Below are 21935 nucleotides of genomic sequence, written 5' to 3' on the forward strand. Positions count from 1 at the left end.
TCATCCTAGGCTGCCCTGGTTGTGGTCGCTCCCCTGTCGTCTGCGGTGGCAGTGACCTGCCTCTACGCGTTTCTTGAGGGGGGCTGCCTCTGTGGTGTCCAGACAGCTCAGCTCGGGCTCGGGTTGTTGTTTCTCTTTAAGGAGCATTAGGTTGCGGCGAAGCACGTTGGCGACATAACTTGTCGCTTTCGTGTTTTTAAGGAGCTTGTCCGCGAACCTTTGGCTCCATGGTCTGGGTAGTGCCTTGCAGGTCCACCAGTGTCCTCGTTCCTTGGCTTGGTTGCAGGCTCTGCATCCAAGTGGGCAGTTGTGTCCCCATCGCTCGTGGTATCTGTCGAAGTCTCCATCGCCAGTTCTAGCCGCGAGGATGTGGCCCAGCTCTATTCTAGTCAGCCCTTTGTAGCGGGAGTTGCGGAAGGGGGGTTCAGTGGAGACGCCGGTTCCAAGCGGACGGTATCCTTTTTGTTCTTTCCACCACCCTTCGTAGTCGAGACGTAGCTGGTCTCTTCTCCATCTCCGTGCTCCTGCAAGGCTGTAGCGGTGTTCCGTTACCAGTCCCTGGCTTCCTAACTTGGCCTGGGTATCGGCTAGCTCATTGCCTTTGATGCCCATGTGTCCTGGGACCCATAGCACTCGGGCGAGCCTTCCGGGTGTCTTGTCTGCCCAGGCTCCTTCCGTATGCATGGCGGGCGATGCCAAATCTTCTCCGACAGGTCGTATGTATAGTGACTTAAGTGAAGATTAGCCAAGGCTGAGTGGCGCAATGGTAGCGCGTTGTCTTCCGGTTGTTTCTCTTGCTTGGCAAAGGCTCAGGGTTCGAGTCCCTGCTTGGTCGCTTGGTCGCCGTTCGCTTACGAACTGTCGCACCGTTTCTTTTTTTCTTTTTACTCATACACATATCGAAACTGATGGTTGTGAGGGGCCTTGTTTGTTTGTTACCTTTTGCTTTTGTAGCTGAAGAAAAAACTACTCTATTTCTCGAACATATGAAACAACTTAAAACACAACATCCTTTTGTATATAAAGATAAGCCCTTCAACGCCATGCTATGAAAGTAAAGTCAAACAAACTAGGCTTCCGCTATTTCCTCACCCAAAACTCTACTCCTAGCGTCTGCCCCTTCCACCGCCTCGACCCTTATCCCGCCCAAACCCCCTCCGGGGGCCTTCGATATTCCTCACATCGCGCTCACTAATCCGCAGCTCCGCACCATTCATACGCCCAACCCCAGGCATATCGACACGCGGGCCACCACCTGACTTCTTGCGACGTTTCTCGATGCCACCGGTAGCGACGGAATCGCCACCCTTACGCTCTAGGATAATGCCATTTTCACGGGCCTCGCGCCGGCGCTTGTCTTCGCGAGCAGCTTGTGCGGCCATGCGGCCCTTGCGAATATTCATCGGTACGTTTTGCTGAGCTAGCACTGAGTTGGCGTTGTGGTGGAGAGCTTGCACGCGCATGTCTGTTGTTTTACGCCGCAGTTTGCCATCCGAAAAGAGCTTGTCGGTGTTAGAAACCACGTGTAGCCGGGCCGCGGGCTGTGCGAGAAGATGCGATTCGGCAAGGAGCCGTTGCAGTTCAATGTCTTGTTTGAGCATAGTGGCGGAGTTCTCATCGTTGGCGTCTTCGTTGGCGTTGGCTGCATTGGACGTCTCGATAGCAGTGGCAGAGGAGGCTGTGAGGTCGGTGGGTTTGGTGCTCTGTAAAAGGTGGGTGTTAGCGTTTGGTTGGGTAGAGTAAATGTTGGGTATTGGGGTAAATTGAGGCACGCACCATGAATGATTTGCGCTCATGCTTAGACATAGTTATGGAAACTTGTGGTGTAGAGGACGAGTAGTCTACCACCTCTACTATTTCATTGTCCTCGCCTTCCTCAGCTGAAAGACCATCCCATTCGTCCTCGTCTTGAAGGTCCTCTTCACGCTCATTTTCATCTTCTGTCACGGCAGCTTTTACAGGCTCGGGCAAGGGCGCAAACTGAGCTTCAAAGTGTCGTCTAAAGATATCTTGTACGGATTCTGCGGCTTCGGGGCCTGTCGCAGGCTCTGAGGCTGGCGCTTTGCGTTTGCGTGGGGCCGAAACCATTGCTTATGAGGGTTTGTAGAATGAAGGAGGGAGCCTGGAACTCGTTGGAGGTGGGATAAAAATGAGTTTTGGATAGGGAAAAGACGAGAGGTATGGAGGGATGGGGTGTAAGCTGTAGAGGCATGTGTCCGAAGACTTTTTTTTGATAGGATAAAATGCTTATCTTATCAGTTGGTGGTACAATGGGGTTGTTAGGCTAAGGAGTATGTATGCATGTATTTTTTAGCGTCTACCTACTGGTTTTCCACAGTAATACGACGGCGGTTAGGCTGGAGACTAGTGACGAGTGGGGACGGTAGAGGAAAAGGTAGAATTGAAAAGAAGCGATAGGTAAAAAGTAGAAAGAAAACAAAGTAGTGAGAATCGAGAGGTAAAAAAAAAGCAAAAAAGAAATCACCTATAGATGATAAACACATTGATAGTCCCACTGGGGATCGAACCCAGGACCTGTCCCGAATTCATGATGTGAAGGGACCGTCATACCACTAGACCATAGGACTTGACGCCTTTTTAACCATTTAAAAAAGAATATATTTGAAAAAATTTCTTCAGCATGAAAAAAATTGTCGTTTTGCTGTGGAAAACAAGTAAGTAGACATTAAATAATGCCCCAACAATAACAATCTGCGTCGTTTGATCTCTGTAATTCGCGTAGACGTTAAATAAAGTCAAGTTTGAGTTCAGCAACTCATCGAATATTTGACGGATAGAAGGATGTGAATGGAAGCAATGGCTCAAGGTGGGCGTCATGATGGAGCTACCCTGGAGCCCTGGGAAATGGACTTGAAGGTAGTTGGTAGTCTTGGGGGGAAAAACGACCCGCGAATGATGATGACGCTGGAGAGATCTAGCCGTGTCTAGATAGCAGAGGAAGGCTACACTTACTCTGTAACACATATAATAGAAGTAGAGCATTACAGGACATAGTGGGCGAGACAAAGCCTAAAAAGCCTGTGAAGATGAGGCATCTGGAATATAACTGCCTATTTAACTGTAAGGCTCTGTGTTGAGATCGTATGGCTAAAGGTTTGCGAACAGGCTTTTGAAACACATAAAAACGACTCAATATGTCTCCAGGGTGCTAGATTGTAACATAAAGTTGATCCAAGATAAACAACAGCTGAAGCTCGTGCTGAGTTGTCCAGGGCCCATCCCGAGAGACTCCTCCTACGTGCCGAAAGCTGGCAGCCTTTTAGACTAGCTTTCACGCGGTCGCCACAGGTCGAAAATGAAACTGGGTAGCTAGCAAGCATGGTCTAGAGCCGCACTAGATAGAGAGCCCCCTCTTGACCCTAAAAAGCCATAGGTGACACTCGACATCTAAACACATCTACAACTGCTGACCGGCTGGAATACGCCGCCGCATTGTTGCGAAATAATAGTAGGTACAAGTCAAAAGAAAAGAAGCAAGCAAAACAAAACCCCACAAAGAGCTAGGAAAAAGAGATGACCTTGAGTAAACCTTGAACATACACCCAACGAACCGAAGACAACACCAACAACGGTTGCGGCATGGAGTTCAAAGTTGAAGCAGGTAGCACGTTGTCAGAATGTTGTCGAGAAGACTAAACTAACAATAACGCGTTGAACACGCCTAAGGAGGACGATGTACGAGCGACAGGATGGAAGCTACGACCGAGGATGCAGCGACTACACAGTTTGACAGTATACAGAATCTACTGAGAAAGACAGATACGAGGGAATGCGATGGACTAATCACGGAAAGACCGCAACCTCGCTATGGCTTGCAAACACATCGCCATCAAGGGCGAAGGTGTATGTATGCTTTGCGGGGAAAATACCATAAATGTGCAACCATACTATTGCAATGGTCAAAGGTGACACGGGCGTTAAAAGCTAGCAGGCCATACCTCCCTGGACTTCAGTGTGATGTTGTTGAAGTTTCAGCAAGGAGGTGGCTCAGAAGGCAATAGCAAAAACCCAGAACCATCCAAGGTGGATGTAGACGTTATAGGAACCTAGATCACGGAAAAAGGGCACTATAGTGCACCTTTACCATGCATTGTATGCAAAATCGCAGGGCACTTACCAGGAGAGCCCACATGTAGGCGAGGAGCTCACTCTGAGAGAGTGTTACTAAAGGCAGCAGACAGGATGCTTGCTAGTCAACAGAGAAGATGATAGCCGGGGTGACAAGTAGAGAGAAAGCATATCCCTAGCTGATCTAGGCCGGAACAAACGGAGAAAAAAAGAACCAACCTTGAACGAGCCAAATGTTGGGCGACCTAATAAGATAGAGCGTCAGCGTAGGGTGCCACAGCAAAAAGCTGCTATGTCTTGTTGGTACAAGAGCTCTGGATTGGATCACGTAAGGATAGAACAAAGGAACTCCCAGAATACACTCGGCACAACCTGAGGGAAGGGTAGGATAAAGACCGTCCTTGGAGAATAGCCTACGCGACGAAAAGAAACACAAGGACGACAGAGACTCATCAGGCTCGCCTGGACTTGTGCCTTATCTGCGTAGAGGCGACGAAAGAGATGCGTCAACTGAAAGGGACACGAGGCATGGTGAAGGCTTACAAGAACCGATGCAAACTGGGAAAGACAACTAACGCATGGATGACATTAGGTAACCTCAACGCTCGCCACGGGACATGGGGACAGTGATGGTGAGGCTACGCAAAGTGTTTTCGGCTCGAATAGAAAGACGCGCAGAACTGAGGCTAAAAGCTAGCGGACCAAACATGCCGCCCTCAGCAGGGCTAACAAGGAAGAGGTAGAGAGGCGGATGGATGTGGCAAACTCAGAAGTGTATGGAGTCCAGAGTCTACGAAGCAGGGAAGCGAGTGTTGGAGTGTAGGCCAAAAGATAGCGGATTCGGGAGGCGTTGAGAGGGGCTTCAAGATGAGGCTTCCTGGACGGTCGGTATCGAAATAAAGCTGCGGCAGTTGGTCCGCCGAGCAGCAAACAAAGCCAACGTACTCCGCTAGAGCGAAAACCGCGTGCCAACAGCCGCCGGCCTCTTAGATAGACTTGGCCAGTTTGTGTGCAGGGCGCCACGCGCAACCAAAATACCAGACAACGAGCCCTAGAATCGCATGGCGCAGGGAAGCCTTCGGGCTGCGCTCCCTAGCTGCAGAGCCGGACCCTAAAAAGCCATGGCAGATCCCTGAAGTCAACGCACATCTGCAACGGCCGAGTTTCTAGAAATAGCGACGGAAGGCGGCACCGTCCAAACTGCTGCTCCCGTCCAGAGCAGACCGCCCTATCAGTGTAGAAAGTCAGTATAGAGCAAATAAATAAATCTGCGAAAGGATCAAGCCCTGCCTATGTCAACCTGTAATTGTACAACCGCTTGTTTAACCCGGGATCCATAAAATCCCAGCCTCATGATTTACACATGCATAAGAAGTGCACAAGGAGCAAACAAAGGCAAGCTAAGGAACAGGTAGACTCTGCACCGCTGCAAAAGTGCTACATTGAGCACGGCAAACAACAACACAGGGAGACACCCTTGGGCTCACCAGAAGCGCGGCTTTTTGCTCTGGGCGTCTATTTGAGGTTGTTGCTTGTTTTGTCTTTTATTTGTGTGTTTTGTGCTGGTTGGCTGGGCTTCACGTGTTTTTTTGTGTTGGGCTTGTTTAATTGTGCACCGCTAGGCTAGACTGGTGAACTAGCAGCATGCACAAACTTAGTACACACACAGACCAACCCGCACTCTTAATCTTCTATTTTTTTTCTTTTTTTTCTTCTTTCCCTTCTATTCGTATTTGCATTTCTTATATCGAAAACCAGCTATCTTTCCCCTCTCTTGCTGAGTCTCCCACCAAATAACGGCTGCAAAGCCTGGCATCCGATCCTACTAAGACGCTGCACTGCACTGCGCTGCACCACTTTGCATTGCATTGGTCTGCACTGTTGTTGCTCTGCACCAGAGGCTGTTGGGCGCGTCATCGAGGTTAGCTGTCGCAAGTCTTGCAGCCAAGAAGAATCTAAGCCTGGTTCGCTGCTGGGGAGAGGCGCAAGCAGGTTTGCTTCTAATTCGTCCATCTTTCCGGGCCTCTATTTGCCCCTTTGCCTGGCTAGCCCAGCTCATTTCAAGCCCTCTCCTTGCTAGAAAGCTAGCTTCCCAAGCGCATCTCGCCGTGTGGGATTAAGACTTGGTCTATATAATTAACTGGTGGTGACGACGAAGCTGCCTCTCCTTCTCCTACTCCTCCCTCTGCGGCCATCCATCTCACGTGACTACGCCGTCCTGCGCCTTTATATGCTCCTACCTGGCTCTTAGTGGCATCATGGCCCCGCGTAGCATCTCTTCTGCTTCTACACTATCTCGCTCATCGCTGTCTCCTCTTCCAGAAGCTCCCCCTTCTCACGGCCCGGGAAAAATCCCCGAGCCCGACATTTCTGACGAGTCCGAGTCAGACACCCAATCTCAGATTCGTCACTCCGGCCATCCCCCGCCACCTCCGGCCCAGCCTCCACTGCATCTCTCCGACTCGGACGTTGAAGACGCCCGATCAGCCGTCCGAGTATCTCAGAAACCCTCATCACGTCGGGCCAGCGGCCAAGGAAGTGTGCACACAGTAAACCACGACAACCGGAGGACCCCTTCTGTCGCCCCATCAGCCACTGCTGCTGCTCCACCGCCTTCTCCTTCGCCCTCCCCCCCGCCTCCAGTGCCAGCGCCACCGCCACCGGACGACGCCACTGCTTCTAAGGCAGCGCAAAGCATGCATAGCGATCCGTCTTTAGTCGAACCAAATCCTCCTGATGCTGAGCCCCAGGATGAAGCTCGGCCCGGCCCGCCTCCACCTCCATCCCCGCCATCCCCTTCTGCCTCGATTATCAAACCGCTGCAGCAACCACCTGCGGCACCGCAGAGCGATGTCGACGCATCGGAGGCCGAAGTCCGTGCTTCGAAAGAAAGACGTGCTCGCAAAGCGAGAGCTCGCAGTCAAACTCAGAGCCATCGCCCTCCATCGCCCCCTCCAGAGCCTGTTGATGGAGGCGATTACGGCGGTCATAGATCTGACCGAGATGAAAGGAGACGATTGGAGAGACAGAGAGACAGAGAGCGGGAGAAAGAAATCGAGCTTCTAAGAGAAGCCCGTGATAAACCACGGCGTGAACGACGTGGTAGTGTCCGAGAAAGAAACGATCGAGAACGGGATAAGGAACGGGACCGGGCTGATCGCGAAAAAGAACGACACAGAGGAGAAATACTAGAGGACAGGGATAGGGCAATGGAGGAAGATCGGATCAAAGACCGCCAGCATCGACGAGAGCGGCGAAATAGCATCCGCACACGAGATAAAGATAGGGAAAAAGAACGGACTCGTGATTACCGAGATCTCGAGCGAGAAGAAGACGAAGAACGCTCAAAGGAGCGCTATCGAAGGGAACGCCGTGGCAGCATGCGTGCTCGCGATAAAGATCGTGAGGCTGTTCGCACTATGAACCGTGAGAGAGAACGAGAGCGGGAGCGGGAGCGGGAGCGGGACAGAGAGCGGGAAGTGCATGGCCACCGTCGCCATCGTACCGGTACTCGGTATCACGACGTTTCGGATCGTGATGAAATCCCTGTGGACCACCGTCGCTACCCAGCGCGCGATAAGGATCGTGATCGGGAGCCTGATGTGCGCTTTTCTGGCGCTGGTGCTGCAGGGCTAGCCCATCGCGAAAAGGACCGAGACCCAGATCGGCGCATGTCTCATCGTGACCGCGAGAAGCAGCGCGAAAAGTCTGACGAGTCAGACTACGATCGGGATAGAGAACGGGCTATCCCTCCACAAATCCACGCTGTCCAGCCACCACGAACATCGGCAACACGGCCGCGAAGGAATTCGCAAACACAGCCTGGGGTTAGCCCTCAGCGAAGACAAAGCCTTACCGAAAGAATCCGGAACCAGTGGCACGGCCTTCGTCGAGACTCTAGCATGCGCAAGTCTAACCGAAACAAGTCCCCGCCTATGACGTCGGGTGGCAACACTGCCGCCGCTGCCGCCGCCGCCGCCGTTGTTGGAGCTACAACAGCTGCTGCCGTTGCTTCGAGACCAGAATCTCCTGCTCGTGCCATGTCCCGGCCCGTGTCTAGCAGTGGACTAGCTACTGCGTTCCCCACAATGGCGCCAGCACCGTCGCAAATGGGCGCACCTTCGGCTATTGCCGCGGAGTCTGGGCCTGGTGTCATAGGAGCTGGTGCGGCAGCAGCAGCTGCTGCTTTAGTAGCAAACAACCCACGTACTGATCCTGTGGGCCGGCTAAGAGCCTGGCTCGAGCAGTGTGATATCAAGCATGGTGTGCACTGTAGCGGCACTCCGCCCGGCATGGCTCCGGCACCATGGAGACCCGAATACGTCATTGACTGTGTTGAGTTCCGGCTGGTAAACCCTCAGGCCGAAGATAAGTATGTTGCTCTAAGCTACGTTTGGGGCGAGCAGGAGCACTCTATTCTGGAGGCCAATAAATTTATGACGATGAGTTCCAACTTGGACGAATTCTGTGAATCTCTGGAATCTGCAGAAATGTCACCTGCCTTCTTGGACGCTATATGGCTGGTGCAAAAGATGGACGTGCGATATCTCTGGATCGACAAGTTCTGTATCGTACAAGATGACGAAGCTATGAAAGATGAGCACGTTCGTAATATGCCATTTCTCTATGCAAATGCTACCTTCACTATTGTTGTAGCCCTAGATGATGTGACACAGGGCCTAGTTCCTCTTGATCGCAAGCGCGTTGCCCAAGACTCCAAGGCTCTGCACATGGATCTCGTGCTTGACAGCACTTGGAGCATCCGGGCTTGGACTTTGCAAGAGGCGCTATATTCCCGTCGCCGTGTCTATATTTTCCAGGATGTTTACAGCTGGGAATGCCACTGCGATACTTGGCAGTCTAATATCTTGGTCCCTGCGGCTTTAGGCAATACTGCTACTACATCTACTAAACATAAGATCCTCGGCGGTAGTGGTATCACAACACGTGCTAAGGCTGCTGCAGCGTCGGCTCTGAAATGCACAGCCCGTGTTGCTCCGGCTGCTCTCTGCTTTCGCCACACCCAATGGCCGGACATGGATGAGTTCGCCTGTATTGTCATGGACTATAGTACACGCCGCCTAACCTACGTGCAGGACACACAACGTGCCTTCAGTGGAATCACTAACCTGCTCTCGCGCACTTTTGCAGGCGGCTTCGTTTTCGGCATGCCAGTCATGTTCCTAGACGCTGCTATGCTCTGGAAGCCCCAGGCATCTATCCGTCGCCGCGTACTGCCACCGGCCTCTACTGGCCCTACTACTAGTGGGGCGCCGTCATCTACGGGCCCCATCCCGTCGTGGTCTTGGATGGGCTGGTTCTTCGATGATGTGCCGATTGACACGACCATTTGGCGTGCTGCTGCAGACTATGTAGAGAGCACTCCTTTGCCCAAGAATCGCCACCCGGGCCGGCGCTATGTCTCGCAATTCCACTTTCGCCTGCGCAGTCTTGTGAGCTACACACTGACGGACACAGCAGCTACTAGCGGCCAGACTGCCACGCCACTACTCTCTACCGGCTTGGATCGCCGTGGTCAGCGACTCCGTAAGGACACAGACCTGCCTATAGGCTGGTCCTTCACTCGCGACAACTATTTGCGCCATGAAAGCGACCCTGCCACACGTTTCCGCTATTCCATCCCTGTGGCCCCTGCGGTTGGTGGCCTCGATTCGCTGGCTGGGGCTGCAGTGCAGCCACCCGGTTCTCTATTGTCGTTCCGCGCTGAACGTGCGTTTTTGCATGTGCAGTTAGGGTCTATACAGCCCATGAGCCGCAACGGCGTTGGCGTGTTTGGGGTGGGTGCTACGGCAAACAAACTGCTTTCTAACCCGCCCGTGGCTATTGGACAGCTCGTCCTGCGTAATGGGCGGTATGCAGGCACAGTGACGGCGCATGATGCCTGGCTGGGAATTCAGAGCTCTAACTATGATCTGGACGTAGTTAGTGGTGAGAAACTCGAGCTGGTGGCGGTCAGTGTTAGTTCGGAGCGGGGCGGGTCGGCTATCTTCCCGCCTGATGTGTTTAGAGAGTTTGCACGCAGTGATACTCTGACACTCGAGTTTGTCAATGTCCTGTGGATTGAGTGGGTTGGTGGTATTGCATACCGGCGCGGCTTGGGACATGTGTTGTTGGCGGTGTGGGATGGACTTCAGCGAAAGGACGAGATTGATGTGTTGCTAGGTTAAGGGGAATGAGGGGGAGCGATATAAACACACATATATGCATACACACATGGGAGATGTATCTACGGGATTATTTTGGCTAAAGATACAGACATTTACTTGTCGATAGCGTTTGTTTTTCAAGTTGAAGCTTTTTTCTTTTTTTTTTGTGTTAAAAAACATCTTTTAAGTCATCTTTAGCCTTCATCCTAGTGGCCCTGGAATTTGCCTGTGTCTATTCGTCTACACATCGTAGGCGGCAACTCGTAGGCGGCAACAGGTCGCTCAGTATTTTGTCTAATTGCCTCCAAGCGCTTGAGGCCTTCACGATAGCAGTTGGGGCCTAGAGGAAGGCGGTGAAGCTAGTTGGCGAAAGTACTGCCGCCTCACCCCGCCTTTTGGCTGCCGGCCCCGCAACCTGCGTTTTTATCTCTGGCTCCAATTTATCGTTCTTTTATCATATTTTTTTATCATTTGTTTCCCCTCTCCTTCTCTCTCTTCTCCGTTCTTTTCATAAGGCTTTCTAGGTTGCTGAGCCTTTGCATTGGGAAAATCCACATTGCCATGCATTCATGATGTGGTCAAATTCTATTGGACCGAAACAAAGTGTGATCAAGTAGCTGGTGATGTTTGCCCGTGTTAGATTTGTTTTGCTATAGTTGGGCGGGAAGAAGCCCAAGTCAGCCAGCCACCCTGTTACGACTCTAGGGTTGGCCATTGCAGAGTAAAAAGCCCAAGAAGAGTTAAAGCGCAAGCTAGGCCTTCGCGTGGCCTAACTTGAGCTGGACTTGTAAGGAGAGCCTCAAGGCCTCAAGCTCGTGATAGTCGTGAGAAGACTGTAATGGTAGTGCACGGTATAGCAGGCGCTTTATTTTTCGGTGGCAAAACGCCCGTGATATGTAGACTGCCCCTCCATTGACAAGTACTGCAGTGACTTTGTGACCTAAACCATATCATTATGTAGCCGGCCAGAAAACGAAGGAGCAAACGAGTAAATGAAGCAAGAAGTGAAAATTCTTCAATGGCCTCTAATAATTCTTAGATGGCCTTTTTTTTGTCCTGGGTCCTTATTCTTTTAATCCTCTTCCTTCAACCTCTCTTTGCTTTTCTTTTCCTCCCAGCCCTTTGTGCCAATCTTCGCGACGTCATTCCTCATTGCTCTCCTAACCCGCCATCGCTTTCTTTAGTAGCGCAGCCTCAAATTCGAAGGAAGAAAAGTTTGATTTTTTTTTTTCAGGGGATCGAGTAAAAAAAGACGAACAAAGTGACAAGGGGAAAGATTCAATACCAAAACTAGCCAATCATACATAGCCTTGGCTCTGAAGAGCTTTTAGAAGCTTTCGGCATCAGCTACGCCTAGTAATAGGTAGGTCTTTGTTCTAGTGCCCTGTGCTTACATCTAGCTAGTCCCTTTATCTTCATCCTATTATCTGTGTCGCCTAGCTCTTGTCTCTTGGCCACCGTTTTGCCTTGTTGGCTTATGCTGTGTTGCTTCCCCATGCTCTGTCCATATCACATATCACAACGTCATAACAAGCCCCTCACACAAAGCAGCAAAAAGGTCCCTATTCAATTGGCCTTGGCCTTGACCAAAACTGCGAGTATGCAGATTTTGCGCGTCTTACAGGGTCAGTAGAATGAAATCTGCAGGCTCTATAGATGCCATCTGCCTGCTTGCCTGGCTGTCCATTTCCCTGCTATTTATCCACACACTTCTTTCGTGCTAGTACATATCCGTTGTCTAACAGCCCTCTTTTCTTGCTTGCTCTCTCATTTAGGTTCCCTGTCTCCTGTCCGCAATCTCCCCCACCTCCGTATTATCTCTCTATTGGCTTTCCTTCTTCCCCCATATTCCTCCATTTGTCCTCCTCAAGGAATCCCAGAGATACACAAGTACAGACAAAGAGACACAAGGACAGTTAGGCACGCCACTCAACTACTCAACTAAGCTAGAAGATTGTACTTTCTCCCCGCTTAGCTCAGTTCCTTCATTGTTCTTTCTTCCACTTTTACTTTTGGCCACCAACACTGGAACACACTTTTTTACGGGACTGCTACCGTTCGTCTTGTCTGTGCAGCTTGACAGGCGACTATCAAACAACACCAAAGCACGCTACCACTCTCTCTTGCTACACAGACACATACACAGACCGACAGCGCAAGCAAGCAAGCAAACCAAGAAAAAAAACAGCAGGATAAGCCTGAATATCCATAACAAGCGCCATATACACAACACACAACACACGGCACACGGCACACGGCACACGGCACATACATATAACAGCACATACACACAGAAAGCACGTCACGCCAGAGGAATCAGGCTCATCCATCTTCCACTTGCTTTCTTGTTGGTTGCACATCCATCTTGTCAGCGAGCCAGCTAAACCCCCATCGACGCTTCGAATAGGTCCCTGTTATGAATCTCTACCTGTCCTTTATTTAACTTAACCACTTGGAACTGAAAGAACAACGGTTCTTGTCTTGAATCCCGTCCTTGTCCTTGGCCCTCGACTAGCTCTAGTTCTTTGTCTTTTTGTCTTTCTTTGTTTCCACCCTAAGCCCCATTTTCTCTTGAAGTTGAAGTGGCTGCATCGGCCTAATTAACGAACGACAGGGCGGCCAGCCCAACAGTCAAAGCCAACCTATACTAATTAACCTTTTGCAAAACACGGCACAAGAATACAAGCAATTGGAAGAGGGAAGGGAAGAAACAAACAAGCGCTCAAGAAAACGAAGACAAGAGCCAAAACCCTAGAATCTCCGAATCCTCGTCTGACTGCTTCGTTCCCAGCTACGGCCTCCACTTCCACCACTCAAATCGGCTTCTTTCCTCAGCACTATTCTCATGATTTCTGCCTTTCTCGCATGCAAACAATAAGCTCTTACTACCAGCCTCGCCTTCAACTTGATTTGACACCATAACATTCGTCACTTTTATCTTGACATCCATATCCATATCCCCACATGACTGTCGGTCCTCACATAATCTTTACCACCATATCCTAATCATCTATCCACTCAAAGCATCCTCAACAACCTTCCCACATTTCTTCCTCTTCAGTCCTGCCTATCGCCTTCATTATGCGGCTGTTAAATACAGAAACCCTACTTCTCCGCGAATTCAAGACGTCAAATTTGCCACCCTACGCCGTCTTGTCACATATTTGGACTAAGTCAGAAATCACATATAATGACATGAAAGCAAGTCGTAAGGATGATGATATCACCACACCAGAAGACACTGACTACTCTGACTCGGATGCTGACTCCGATGTTGGCGGCGCCCCTTCAGCGGTTCCCTCATTTCGCCCTTCCTTCGGCCGGCGCATGTCACGCCAGAGTACTAGCCAACGGCGTCCCATATCCAGAGCCCGGTCGTTGCACCGGAGCGGAGCGTGTAGTGATACTGAACCCGATTCTGAACAGGAAGCGCCTGATATATCAACACCACACACGGGCGCTTCATCGGAAGCCCGCTCTGAGTTCTCGGGCACCGATAGCTCGCCATCACCAGAGCTGTACAAGATTCGCAGAGCATTACAAGCAGCTGCCCGAGAAAAGATCAAGTGGCTGTGGGTTGACTCGTGTTGCGTAAACGAAAAAAGCCAAAGTGACAAGTACGAAGCCGTTACCAACGCCTGGAATCTGTTTGCAAATGCTGCTGTTTGCTTCGTCTATCTCAAGGACTTTACGATGCCCGATGACTTGGATGACATGGAACAGGCCATCACTAGCGACGAAGAAGATGATGATAGCGAGGACGGGGGTGCTGGCTTAAGAAGAGACAGAAGAAGTGTGCCAAACCCACCAACCAACGTAAGTGACGCGAACTTTTGATTCGTCTTGACAAACCCCATGGTTTCAGCATCTTACACCCGCATATTTGCACATCTGCGCCTAATCAGGAGTAACCAGTAGCTATTACTTCCTCCACCTTGCTAACCCTTTTCAATAGTGGCGCAAAGCTTTCAGATGCTCTCAGTGGTTCCGGCGAGCGTGGACCCTGCCCGAACTTCTCGCTCCCCAGCGAACTATTTTCATGGATCGGAATTGGGATAACATCTCTGCTGCAGTTCCTCACCCCGACGTTCTTAATATGCTTATTTCCCAATCTACTGGCATTCCTCTGGCTGTTCTCCAGCGCCGGGTCAGTCTTGATTCAGTCAATGTGGCCACCAAAATGACGTGGATGGCCCACCGGAGATCAAGTCGCCCTGAGGATGTATCCTATGCTCTTGCTGGTCTTTTCAATGTGCATATTGATGTACGTTACGGCGAAGGAGCGAAACGCGCGTTTCAGCGGCTACAATACGCCATCTTAGAAACCTCTGTAGACGAAAGCATTTTGCTTTGGGACTCGTGGCGCACATATAAAAATGAGCGTACCGGTCTTCTTGCAGACTGCCCAGAGCAATTCTTGCAAAGTGATGACCTAGCTCCAGCCCCAGCTCCCCTCATGCCTCATAGAGCGACATGGAGCATCACAAATCGTGGGTTGAAAGCCTCCCTTTTTATGACACCGCATGCATCGCCTAGCACGGTTGGAAACTTTCGCCGGGTCTGGCTCAACATGTTTCGGCGTGACTCCAAAGAGTTCATGTGCTTTTTCGTCCAACAAGTTGGTGATGCTGATGAGTATGCACGCGTGGGGCCAATTGTGCCCGTGGCAACTAATTTCATGGCTTTTGCCAAGGAACGCGAACAACACACAATAGTTGTTGCTCATACTGTTGATGATGAGGCTGGAAGCGTTGGGTCACCAAGTGCCGGACTTTCTTTCCGTTCGAATGGCTCTTCTAGCATTGGCGGCGCAGGCGCCCCTATTACTGGAACTAGGCCACATGTGCGCTTTATGCTTGACTCGGGAGTTCGTAGAGTTGTGCCTCATACCCCACACCACAAGCCTAGCTGGACGGTAAAAACTACTGTTGCAGAGTGCCTTTCTCCCATTCCGCACGAAGATTACCATGTGGCCATTGTGCAGTTTGAACTCAAGACACCTTCACATGCAGCCAAGGTCGAGGGCAAGTTCCTTGTTGTGGCCTGTCTAAGACTTCTTCCTGAGGTGGGGCGTTGGCAGTGTGCGCTACGAATCGACGAGGCAGAAGATTACACCAATGAGATGCCAGGCATGGCATCAACCCGTGCCTTGCGAGATGCCCCATCTGCGTCTCCGCGAACCATGGCTCAGTTAGATGTTGGTATCGAGGGGACCCGTGAAATCCGTGCTGAAGTCATTGAGTGGATTGAATGGCATGAAAGCGCATTTGAGGTTACCATCACATGCCCTGCGCCATTGCCAACCGCCCATCCCAGTGTAGCCGCTGACCGAGATCGCATTTTCCGTGGAACCACTCCTCTAAATCTTAATACTGGTGTAGGGATGGGCATCAACAACTCTATTCCTGGGAGTGCTCGCCCACGGCAGCGCTTTGCCGGCCCGCCACCTGTATCGGGATACCCGCCCCTTTCCGCAGCCAGCCAGCGCATCCGCATGGGGCGGAGCATGTCTGTAGACCACGGAACAAGTCCCTATCTCCCTCCTACTGGTCCGCCGCCTCCGCCTGGCCCCTCTCTGCTAAGAAGAGACAGAGAAATGTCACCGCCACCAAGCCTTCGTGGTGGAATTGCCGCGCGAAAAAGGGATTCATGGGGTGGCCCTCCAATCGCAGCGCCACCCACTCCATTATCGCCGCCTCGCCGCCCGACTACCACCAGACCTAGTATAAGACGCCCTCCTTCACGTTATGGCCATGCACGGGAAGAATACTCGCCTGAGTATGGCCCAGGGCCAGGCGTTGGTGCAGGGAGCTACGAACAAACACCGCTATTCCCGGGCAGTCGCGGCCGCAGGGACTCCAGCAACTACATTGAGTCGATGTTTGGCAGCGAAGGACCCCGCACGCGTACCGACTCCGGTCGTCAAAGCTGGTCAGACCGTTGCTGGGACCGACCTGTTATTGATGAAAGCATCATGAGTGACGACCATCCGATTGCCCCACCTTCGCGGCGAGGCACATGGACACCTGCACCAGGTCACAGCCACTTTGGCTTTACGCACAACCATGGCCGCGGGCACAGTCACAGTCACAGCCAATCGTTCCAAGGATACTATGATCGGGACCGCGACCTGTCGGTCCGCCATCATGATGCCCCACCTGCAGCCCCTATGTTGAGTCCTGGACAGACACCACTGGGCGTCATGTCATCTGGCGTACCGTCACTTCCACCACCACACCAGTCGGCCATGAGTGGGCGCGTTGGACGACTAGGAAGTTTTGATGAGGGCCCGTGGGGCGAGAATCTACGTAGCCCAACGATTGCGGAAGGTGCTATGGAGCAGTCATTTAGAAACGAGTATCAGTATTACCGACGGTGAGGTGAGGAAAGGATTTATCTTTCTTTGTTTTGAAAGATGTTGATGCTATTTCAATTGCTATGCAGAACTATTTATTCGTTTTATTTTGGAGGACTTTATGAATAACGTCATGTAAGACATTACGGGACTTGTGAGGATAGGTTAAATAAGAGCCGAGTTTTGATAATTCATTTAATTACGAAAAGAAAAGAGAAGAAAAAAAGAAAGGAAAAGTCAAGCCATGCCACCCCGCAAAAGAAAAAGAGAAACAAACAAAAAAGGAAAAAAAGTGAATAGACAGAAAAAAGAAAGAACGAAGGAAAGAGGACATTGAGGATGAGAAAAGAAGAGAAAACACCAAATAAGAAAGGGCGAAAGAAAAAAACAAGGGACTCGTCAAAGGGATGACAGCAAAATAAAGGGAAGAAAAGAAAAAAGACCACACGGTTTCCCTCTCGCCAACAATGGAAAAGTAAAATGTGAAGACAAAAGAAGGCAAGGCAAAGAGATGGATGTAACAGAAAAATAGCCCTAATAAAAACACAGAAAAAATTATCAAGAGAGACATGAGCCATTCATTCCCTCCCAGCTTCATCAACTTCCCCATACTCTACTTACTCTTCCTGCTCCTGCCCCTCGTTCTCTTTGTCCTCATCTGTCGGAGCAGCAGAAGCAGCCTCTTTTGATCCGGCGTTGGATATCAACTTGATCCGCGGCGGAACAGCAGGAAGTGCCGAATCAGTGACGCCGATGTCGGCAAAGGCGCCAGCAGCGGACACATCGGTGGTGGGTGTAGCAGAAGCAGAAGCAGCAGTAGAAGCCGGGGCTGCGCCGGGGACATCGGCTTGAGAGGGCTTAGGAATTTCCATAGCGCGTAGGTCGACGTGTTCATCCAGCAGTTTGTTGAGTTGGTCAACGAAGAAATCCTGTAACTTTGTTAGTCGCGTTGAATAGTAGATAGCACTTTTTTTGCCCATCGCTTACCTCCATCATGTTGGCATCTTTATATAGCACGCTTCCATCTTCGTTGTACGTTCGGCAGTTGTTCAACATCAGCTCAATGTCACTACGCATGTCGCTTAATTTCTTATACTCCTCCTTCTTGATCTTCTTTTCAATCTGCGACATGCAGATCGGGTTCTGGATGATCATATAGTAGTCGGCGTATTCGCGTTTGGGTGGTAGTTTAACAAATGGCCCAATAATCAAGCGCTTGCCAGGATCGCTCTCGTCATCGTTTGGCGGTGGTTCCAGCAGGTCGTCAGTCTCCAGGTTCATTAGACCGTCAAACAATTTCCGGAGGCTAGTCTGAAGAAGAGCCCGTTGTGCCGGCGGCAGCCTGTTAGGGTCGCGGGGCGCATTGGTGCTGCCCTTAGGCCTGCCAATAGGACCGCGTCGCTTCTTGGCTGGCGGCTCATCGCCATCATCGGCCTTGCGCTTTTCGGCATTCTTGCTTCCTGGCTTGCGTCCACGCTTTTTGGGTGTCTCAATTTCCTCAGTACTAGCTTGACTTTGACTTGGTGAGGGAGGAACAGCGGTACTGTCAGTCAGGTTGTTGATTATAGCAACCTTACGAAGTCTGTTGGCTTCGCGCCTGTCCTTTCTCGCTTCTTTACGAGCAGCAGCCTCCTCAGGAGTGTCATCATCATCATCGACAGCCATGAGCCATTGCTCCTCTGTGAGACCATCGTCATACTTGATTCTTGTGCGTTCTCTAGCACCACGACCCAAAACAACTTCTTCTTCCTCTTGGGCATCAGGGTTGCCCTCGTTGAGATAAATATCAGGGAGCTCGTTCTCAGCCATGAGACGCGGTTTACCCTGACATCCAGGGTTGGTTCCGTATAGAGGATCCATCATGCGCTTGTCGTCCATTTCTTGGAACAACTTGAGCTCATTATCATTACGGGCAATGATCTCGTTGAGTTCTTCATCGTCCATGTCATCAGGGTCACCCTGCTCAGCCATGTCAGCAGACTCCAATAGCGTCCGAAGCATAGCGTCGCGATCAGTCTCAGAAGACTTGTTGTCAAAACGACCGGCTTGAATGACTTTGCCGTCCATGTCGAGTTTGAAACGCGCACGTTCTAGAATTTTTTCTTCAACCGAGTTTGAGGAGATCAGGCGCAGAATGCGCACCTCGTTCTTTTGGCCAATACGATGAGCACGATCTTGGGCTTGTAGATCCTGGTGAGGGTTCCAATCGGAATCGTAGATGATGACAGTGTCAGCAGTCTGCAAATTGAGACCTAAACCACCAGCTCGGGTCGATAGCAAGAACATAAAGTACTTGGAGTCTGGAGCATTGAAGTCACGTAGAAGATCAGAACGCTCGTCAGACTTAGTAGTACCATCCAGACGCAAGTACTCGAAGTGGCGGTATCGAAGGTAATCCTCCATAATGTCCATAATCGCAGTCATCTGGAAGAACATAAGCACACGATGGCCAGATGCCTGGTACTTGGGAAGAATACGATCTAGCAGCTCAAACTTTCCAGCAGTACGCCACAGCATATCGTTACTGATATTTAGCGGGTTGAGCACCGTCTCAACTTCGTCGAAAACGAATGGATGGTTACACAATTTACGCAGCTGCATAATCATGTTGCTGAGACCACGAGCTCCAGTCTTTCCATTCTTCCCCTCGCCCACGGCAATCTTGTTGTGGGTTACCATCTGCTTGTAAAGCTTAGACTGTAACGAGGAGAACTTGCACTTGATAACCTTTTCTGTTTTATCTGGCAAATCCTTTTCGACATCCTTCTTCAGACGACGTAGGAGGAATGGTCTAAGCACCTTGTGCAGACGTCGAATGACCAGAATCTGTTCTTCTTCAGTAAGCTCAATCTTGTCCTGACTGCCTGTATTAGCAAAGGGTGTGTTGAACCATTCGTCGAAAGTTGTCGCAGACTTGAAGATATTGGGAAGGACAAAGTTGAGCATGGCCCACAGTTCACCCAAGTTGTTTTGAAGAGGAGTACCCGTAAGAATCAGACGGAAGCGAGTCTGGTAGTACGTTTGAATAGTCGCACTCAATTTAGACTGCGCGTTCTTCATACGATGACCTTCATCGATGATCATGTGGAACCACTTAATCTTGCTCAGTAAAGGTCGATCTTTGATGATGTACTCGTATGTAGTCAGCAGAACCTGGAAATTTCCTTGGCGGATCCGGTCCTGTTGTTGCCTACGGGCATTAGGAGGACCTTTGTAGACAATCTTGCCAACTGAGGGGGCCCATCTATCGAATTCCAGGTTCCAGTTGGTCAAGACACTGAGAGGAACAATGACGAGGAAGGGTCCAGGTTGTTGCTTACGCTCGATGAGATAAGTGATGAGCGAGATAGTCTGAATAGTTTTTCCTAGACCCATTTCGTCGGCCAAAATACCATTGAGATTGTTGTTGTACAGAGACACCATCCACTGGAGACCCTTGATCTGATACTCCTTGAGCTTGCCACCAACCAAGATATCGGCTTGTTCAGTGACTTCCTCCTTGATACGATGCGCAACGGCGTAGTAATCGATCTTGCCCGCAGTTTCTTCATCTTGAGGTTCATTGTCTTCATCACTCTCTTCAAAGTCACCTCCGTTGCCATAATGCTCAGCAGCACGGCGTTGTTGAGCCTTGACAGATGAGGCAAGCTGGTGCAAGAAGCCGTCGGTCTGGCGTAGCAGGTGAGTAATACGCGTGTCCTTAGCCTGGTCCAGCAGTTTGAGATAGGCCTCCTCATCGTTAGCCTTAAGAGCTTGTAGACGTTGCTTGGCAGTCCGCTCGATGCGCTTCTGTTCTTCCTTCTCAATGTTAAAGTGTTGGTTGTACATGATTTTGGCAAGGCGATGACCGCGTTGGGCAGCACTAATGCCCAAGTTGTTAATTTCGTTGCGGTTCGAGCTGATTGCACGCAGGAAGTCATCTTGCTTCTTTCTTTCGCGGTTTTCGCGAGCGTCACGTTGTTGCTTCTCTAGTTTCTCGGTGATACGCGCTTCGCGCACATTGTGCTTCTTCACGCGGCGGTAGCGGCTACGGTTAGTGGTGGTACCGAGGTTTTCGAAGAAGAGCATCTGGCGGGCGACAGACTCCCGCAAGATGCGCTGACGGCCGAACTGTTCAATAGCCTTTTTCTCAACAAGAGCCTTGAGCTTGAGAGTCTCTTCAGGCTGAACCTCGGGGTTGGCGACATCCCAATGTGCCAGGTCCGCAGGTAGCTCCTTAAGCTCGGCGTAGCGTGAGCGCATGCGATTTATGATGGCAGTCTCACGCTCGTATCTAATAGAATCCAGATCAAGACCCAGAGGGAACATCCCAGGCACAAACAGTCGATGAGAGCGTGATGCATGATCATTAAAGCTAATAGCAGCCTTGATAAGGCCGGCGGCGAGTGGAGTTTTATACTTGGTGTACAATGGTCCCTTGGTTGCATCGGGACGGCCGGACCCGGAAGCAATGTTGGCGTTAGCAGCCGCTAAGGAAGCAGGGTCTCCATTTGATAAGGGCGCGGCAATAGGGTCTACTGTTGTTTGGTTGGAAGCAGGTGAAGCACCAAGGCCAGTAGAAGCAGGAGCTAAGGCGGAAAGAGCCTCGACGACCGCCATCTTACGGCGGAGGCGCTGAGCAAACAAAGTTTGTTGGACATTCTGCGGCACACCAGCATTTTTTGATAACAGGCGGAAAGCGCCAATTTGGTTCCGCAGAAGAGCCAATTGTTGGGTTGAGAAGTGGCTAGCAACACTGGGAGCCTGTGAGCCGGAAGTATTAGGGGCAGTAGACGCAGTGGGTGATGAAGCACCATTGGAAGGTCCAATAGATGCAGTCTGTGATCTATCGGGACCAGGACCAGTGTTGCCATTAGATAGGCCATTTGGGGAACGATGGTCTTGTATGGGGGACTGCTGTGGTGGTGGATGCTGCTGCTGTTGTTGTTGTTGTTGTTGTTGTTGCTGCTGGCGACGCATGAATTCTTGTTGCTGCATATTCCGCATATGCAATTGTTGTACTGACTTGATAAAATTTTGTGTTTTTATAAAGTCTGGGTCGGTTTGAGGAATACCTTGATCCTTCATGTCTTTGAGTTTCTACAAAAGGCTGTTTGTTAGCATCAAGTGTCAAGATAGATCAAGACAAAGTTCAGAAAATATTTGTACAATGCGCGCCGCGATAGTGGCAGGCAGGTGTGAACAGCGATGGAAATATTGAGAATGAGATGGAAATGGGGAAAAAAACGTACCCTGACAGCAGCCTCGACCTCTTGTTTGTTTATAGACATTGACAGAGGCAGGCCCTGATGTTGAGGCATCATGGGCGACGGCAGGGTGGCCAT

At 50.7% G+C, this 21935-nt stretch overlaps 4 protein-coding genes across 4 annotated transcripts; 2 read left to right on the forward strand and 2 right to left on the reverse strand.

Annotated features, from left to right (window-relative positions):
- On the reverse strand, positions 1–2088 carry HOO65_040413 (putative double-stranded RNA/RNA-DNA hybrid binding protein; the record flags this gene model as incomplete). Its single annotated transcript, XM_071002676.1, has 3 exons — positions 1–729; positions 1182–1703; positions 1777–2088. 3 exons carry the CDS (start codon positions 2086–2088, stop codon positions 1–3), a joined length of 1563 nt encoding a protein of 520 aa, XP_070859256.1.
- Positions 2089–6347: 4259 nt separating this feature from the next.
- HOO65_040414 (Heterokaryon incompatibility protein (HET)) lies at positions 6348–10277 on the forward strand (the record flags this gene model as incomplete). Its single annotated transcript, XM_071000657.1, has 1 exon — positions 6348–10277. The coding sequence occupies one exon, from the start codon at positions 6348–6350 to the stop codon at positions 10275–10277; it is 3930 nt and encodes a 1309-aa protein (XP_070859257.1).
- Positions 10278–13337: 3060 nt separating this feature from the next.
- Positions 13338–16635, forward strand: HOO65_040415 (Vegetative incompatibility protein HET-E-1; the record flags this gene model as incomplete). The annotated part of the gene is made up of 2 exons (XM_071002538.1): positions 13338–14072; positions 14212–16635. The coding sequence occupies 2 exons, from the start codon at positions 13338–13340 to the stop codon at positions 16633–16635; spliced, it is 3159 nt and encodes a 1052-aa protein (XP_070859258.1).
- Positions 16636–17228: 593 nt separating this feature from the next.
- Positions 17229–21935, reverse strand: HOO65_040416 (Chromatin structure-remodeling complex subunit snf21; the record flags this gene model as incomplete). The annotated part of the gene is made up of 3 exons (XM_071002481.1): positions 17229–17540; positions 17599–21690; positions 21843–21935. 3 exons carry the CDS (start codon positions 21933–21935, stop codon positions 17229–17231), a joined length of 4497 nt encoding a protein of 1498 aa, XP_070859259.1.

The sequence above is a fragment of the Ceratocystis lukuohia genome, assembly GCF_044167205.1.
Source record: "Ceratocystis lukuohia strain C4212 chromosome Unknown Supercontig4_pilon, whole genome shotgun sequence".
NCBI classification, from domain to species: domain Eukaryota; kingdom Fungi; phylum Ascomycota; class Sordariomycetes; order Microascales; family Ceratocystidaceae; genus Ceratocystis; species Ceratocystis lukuohia.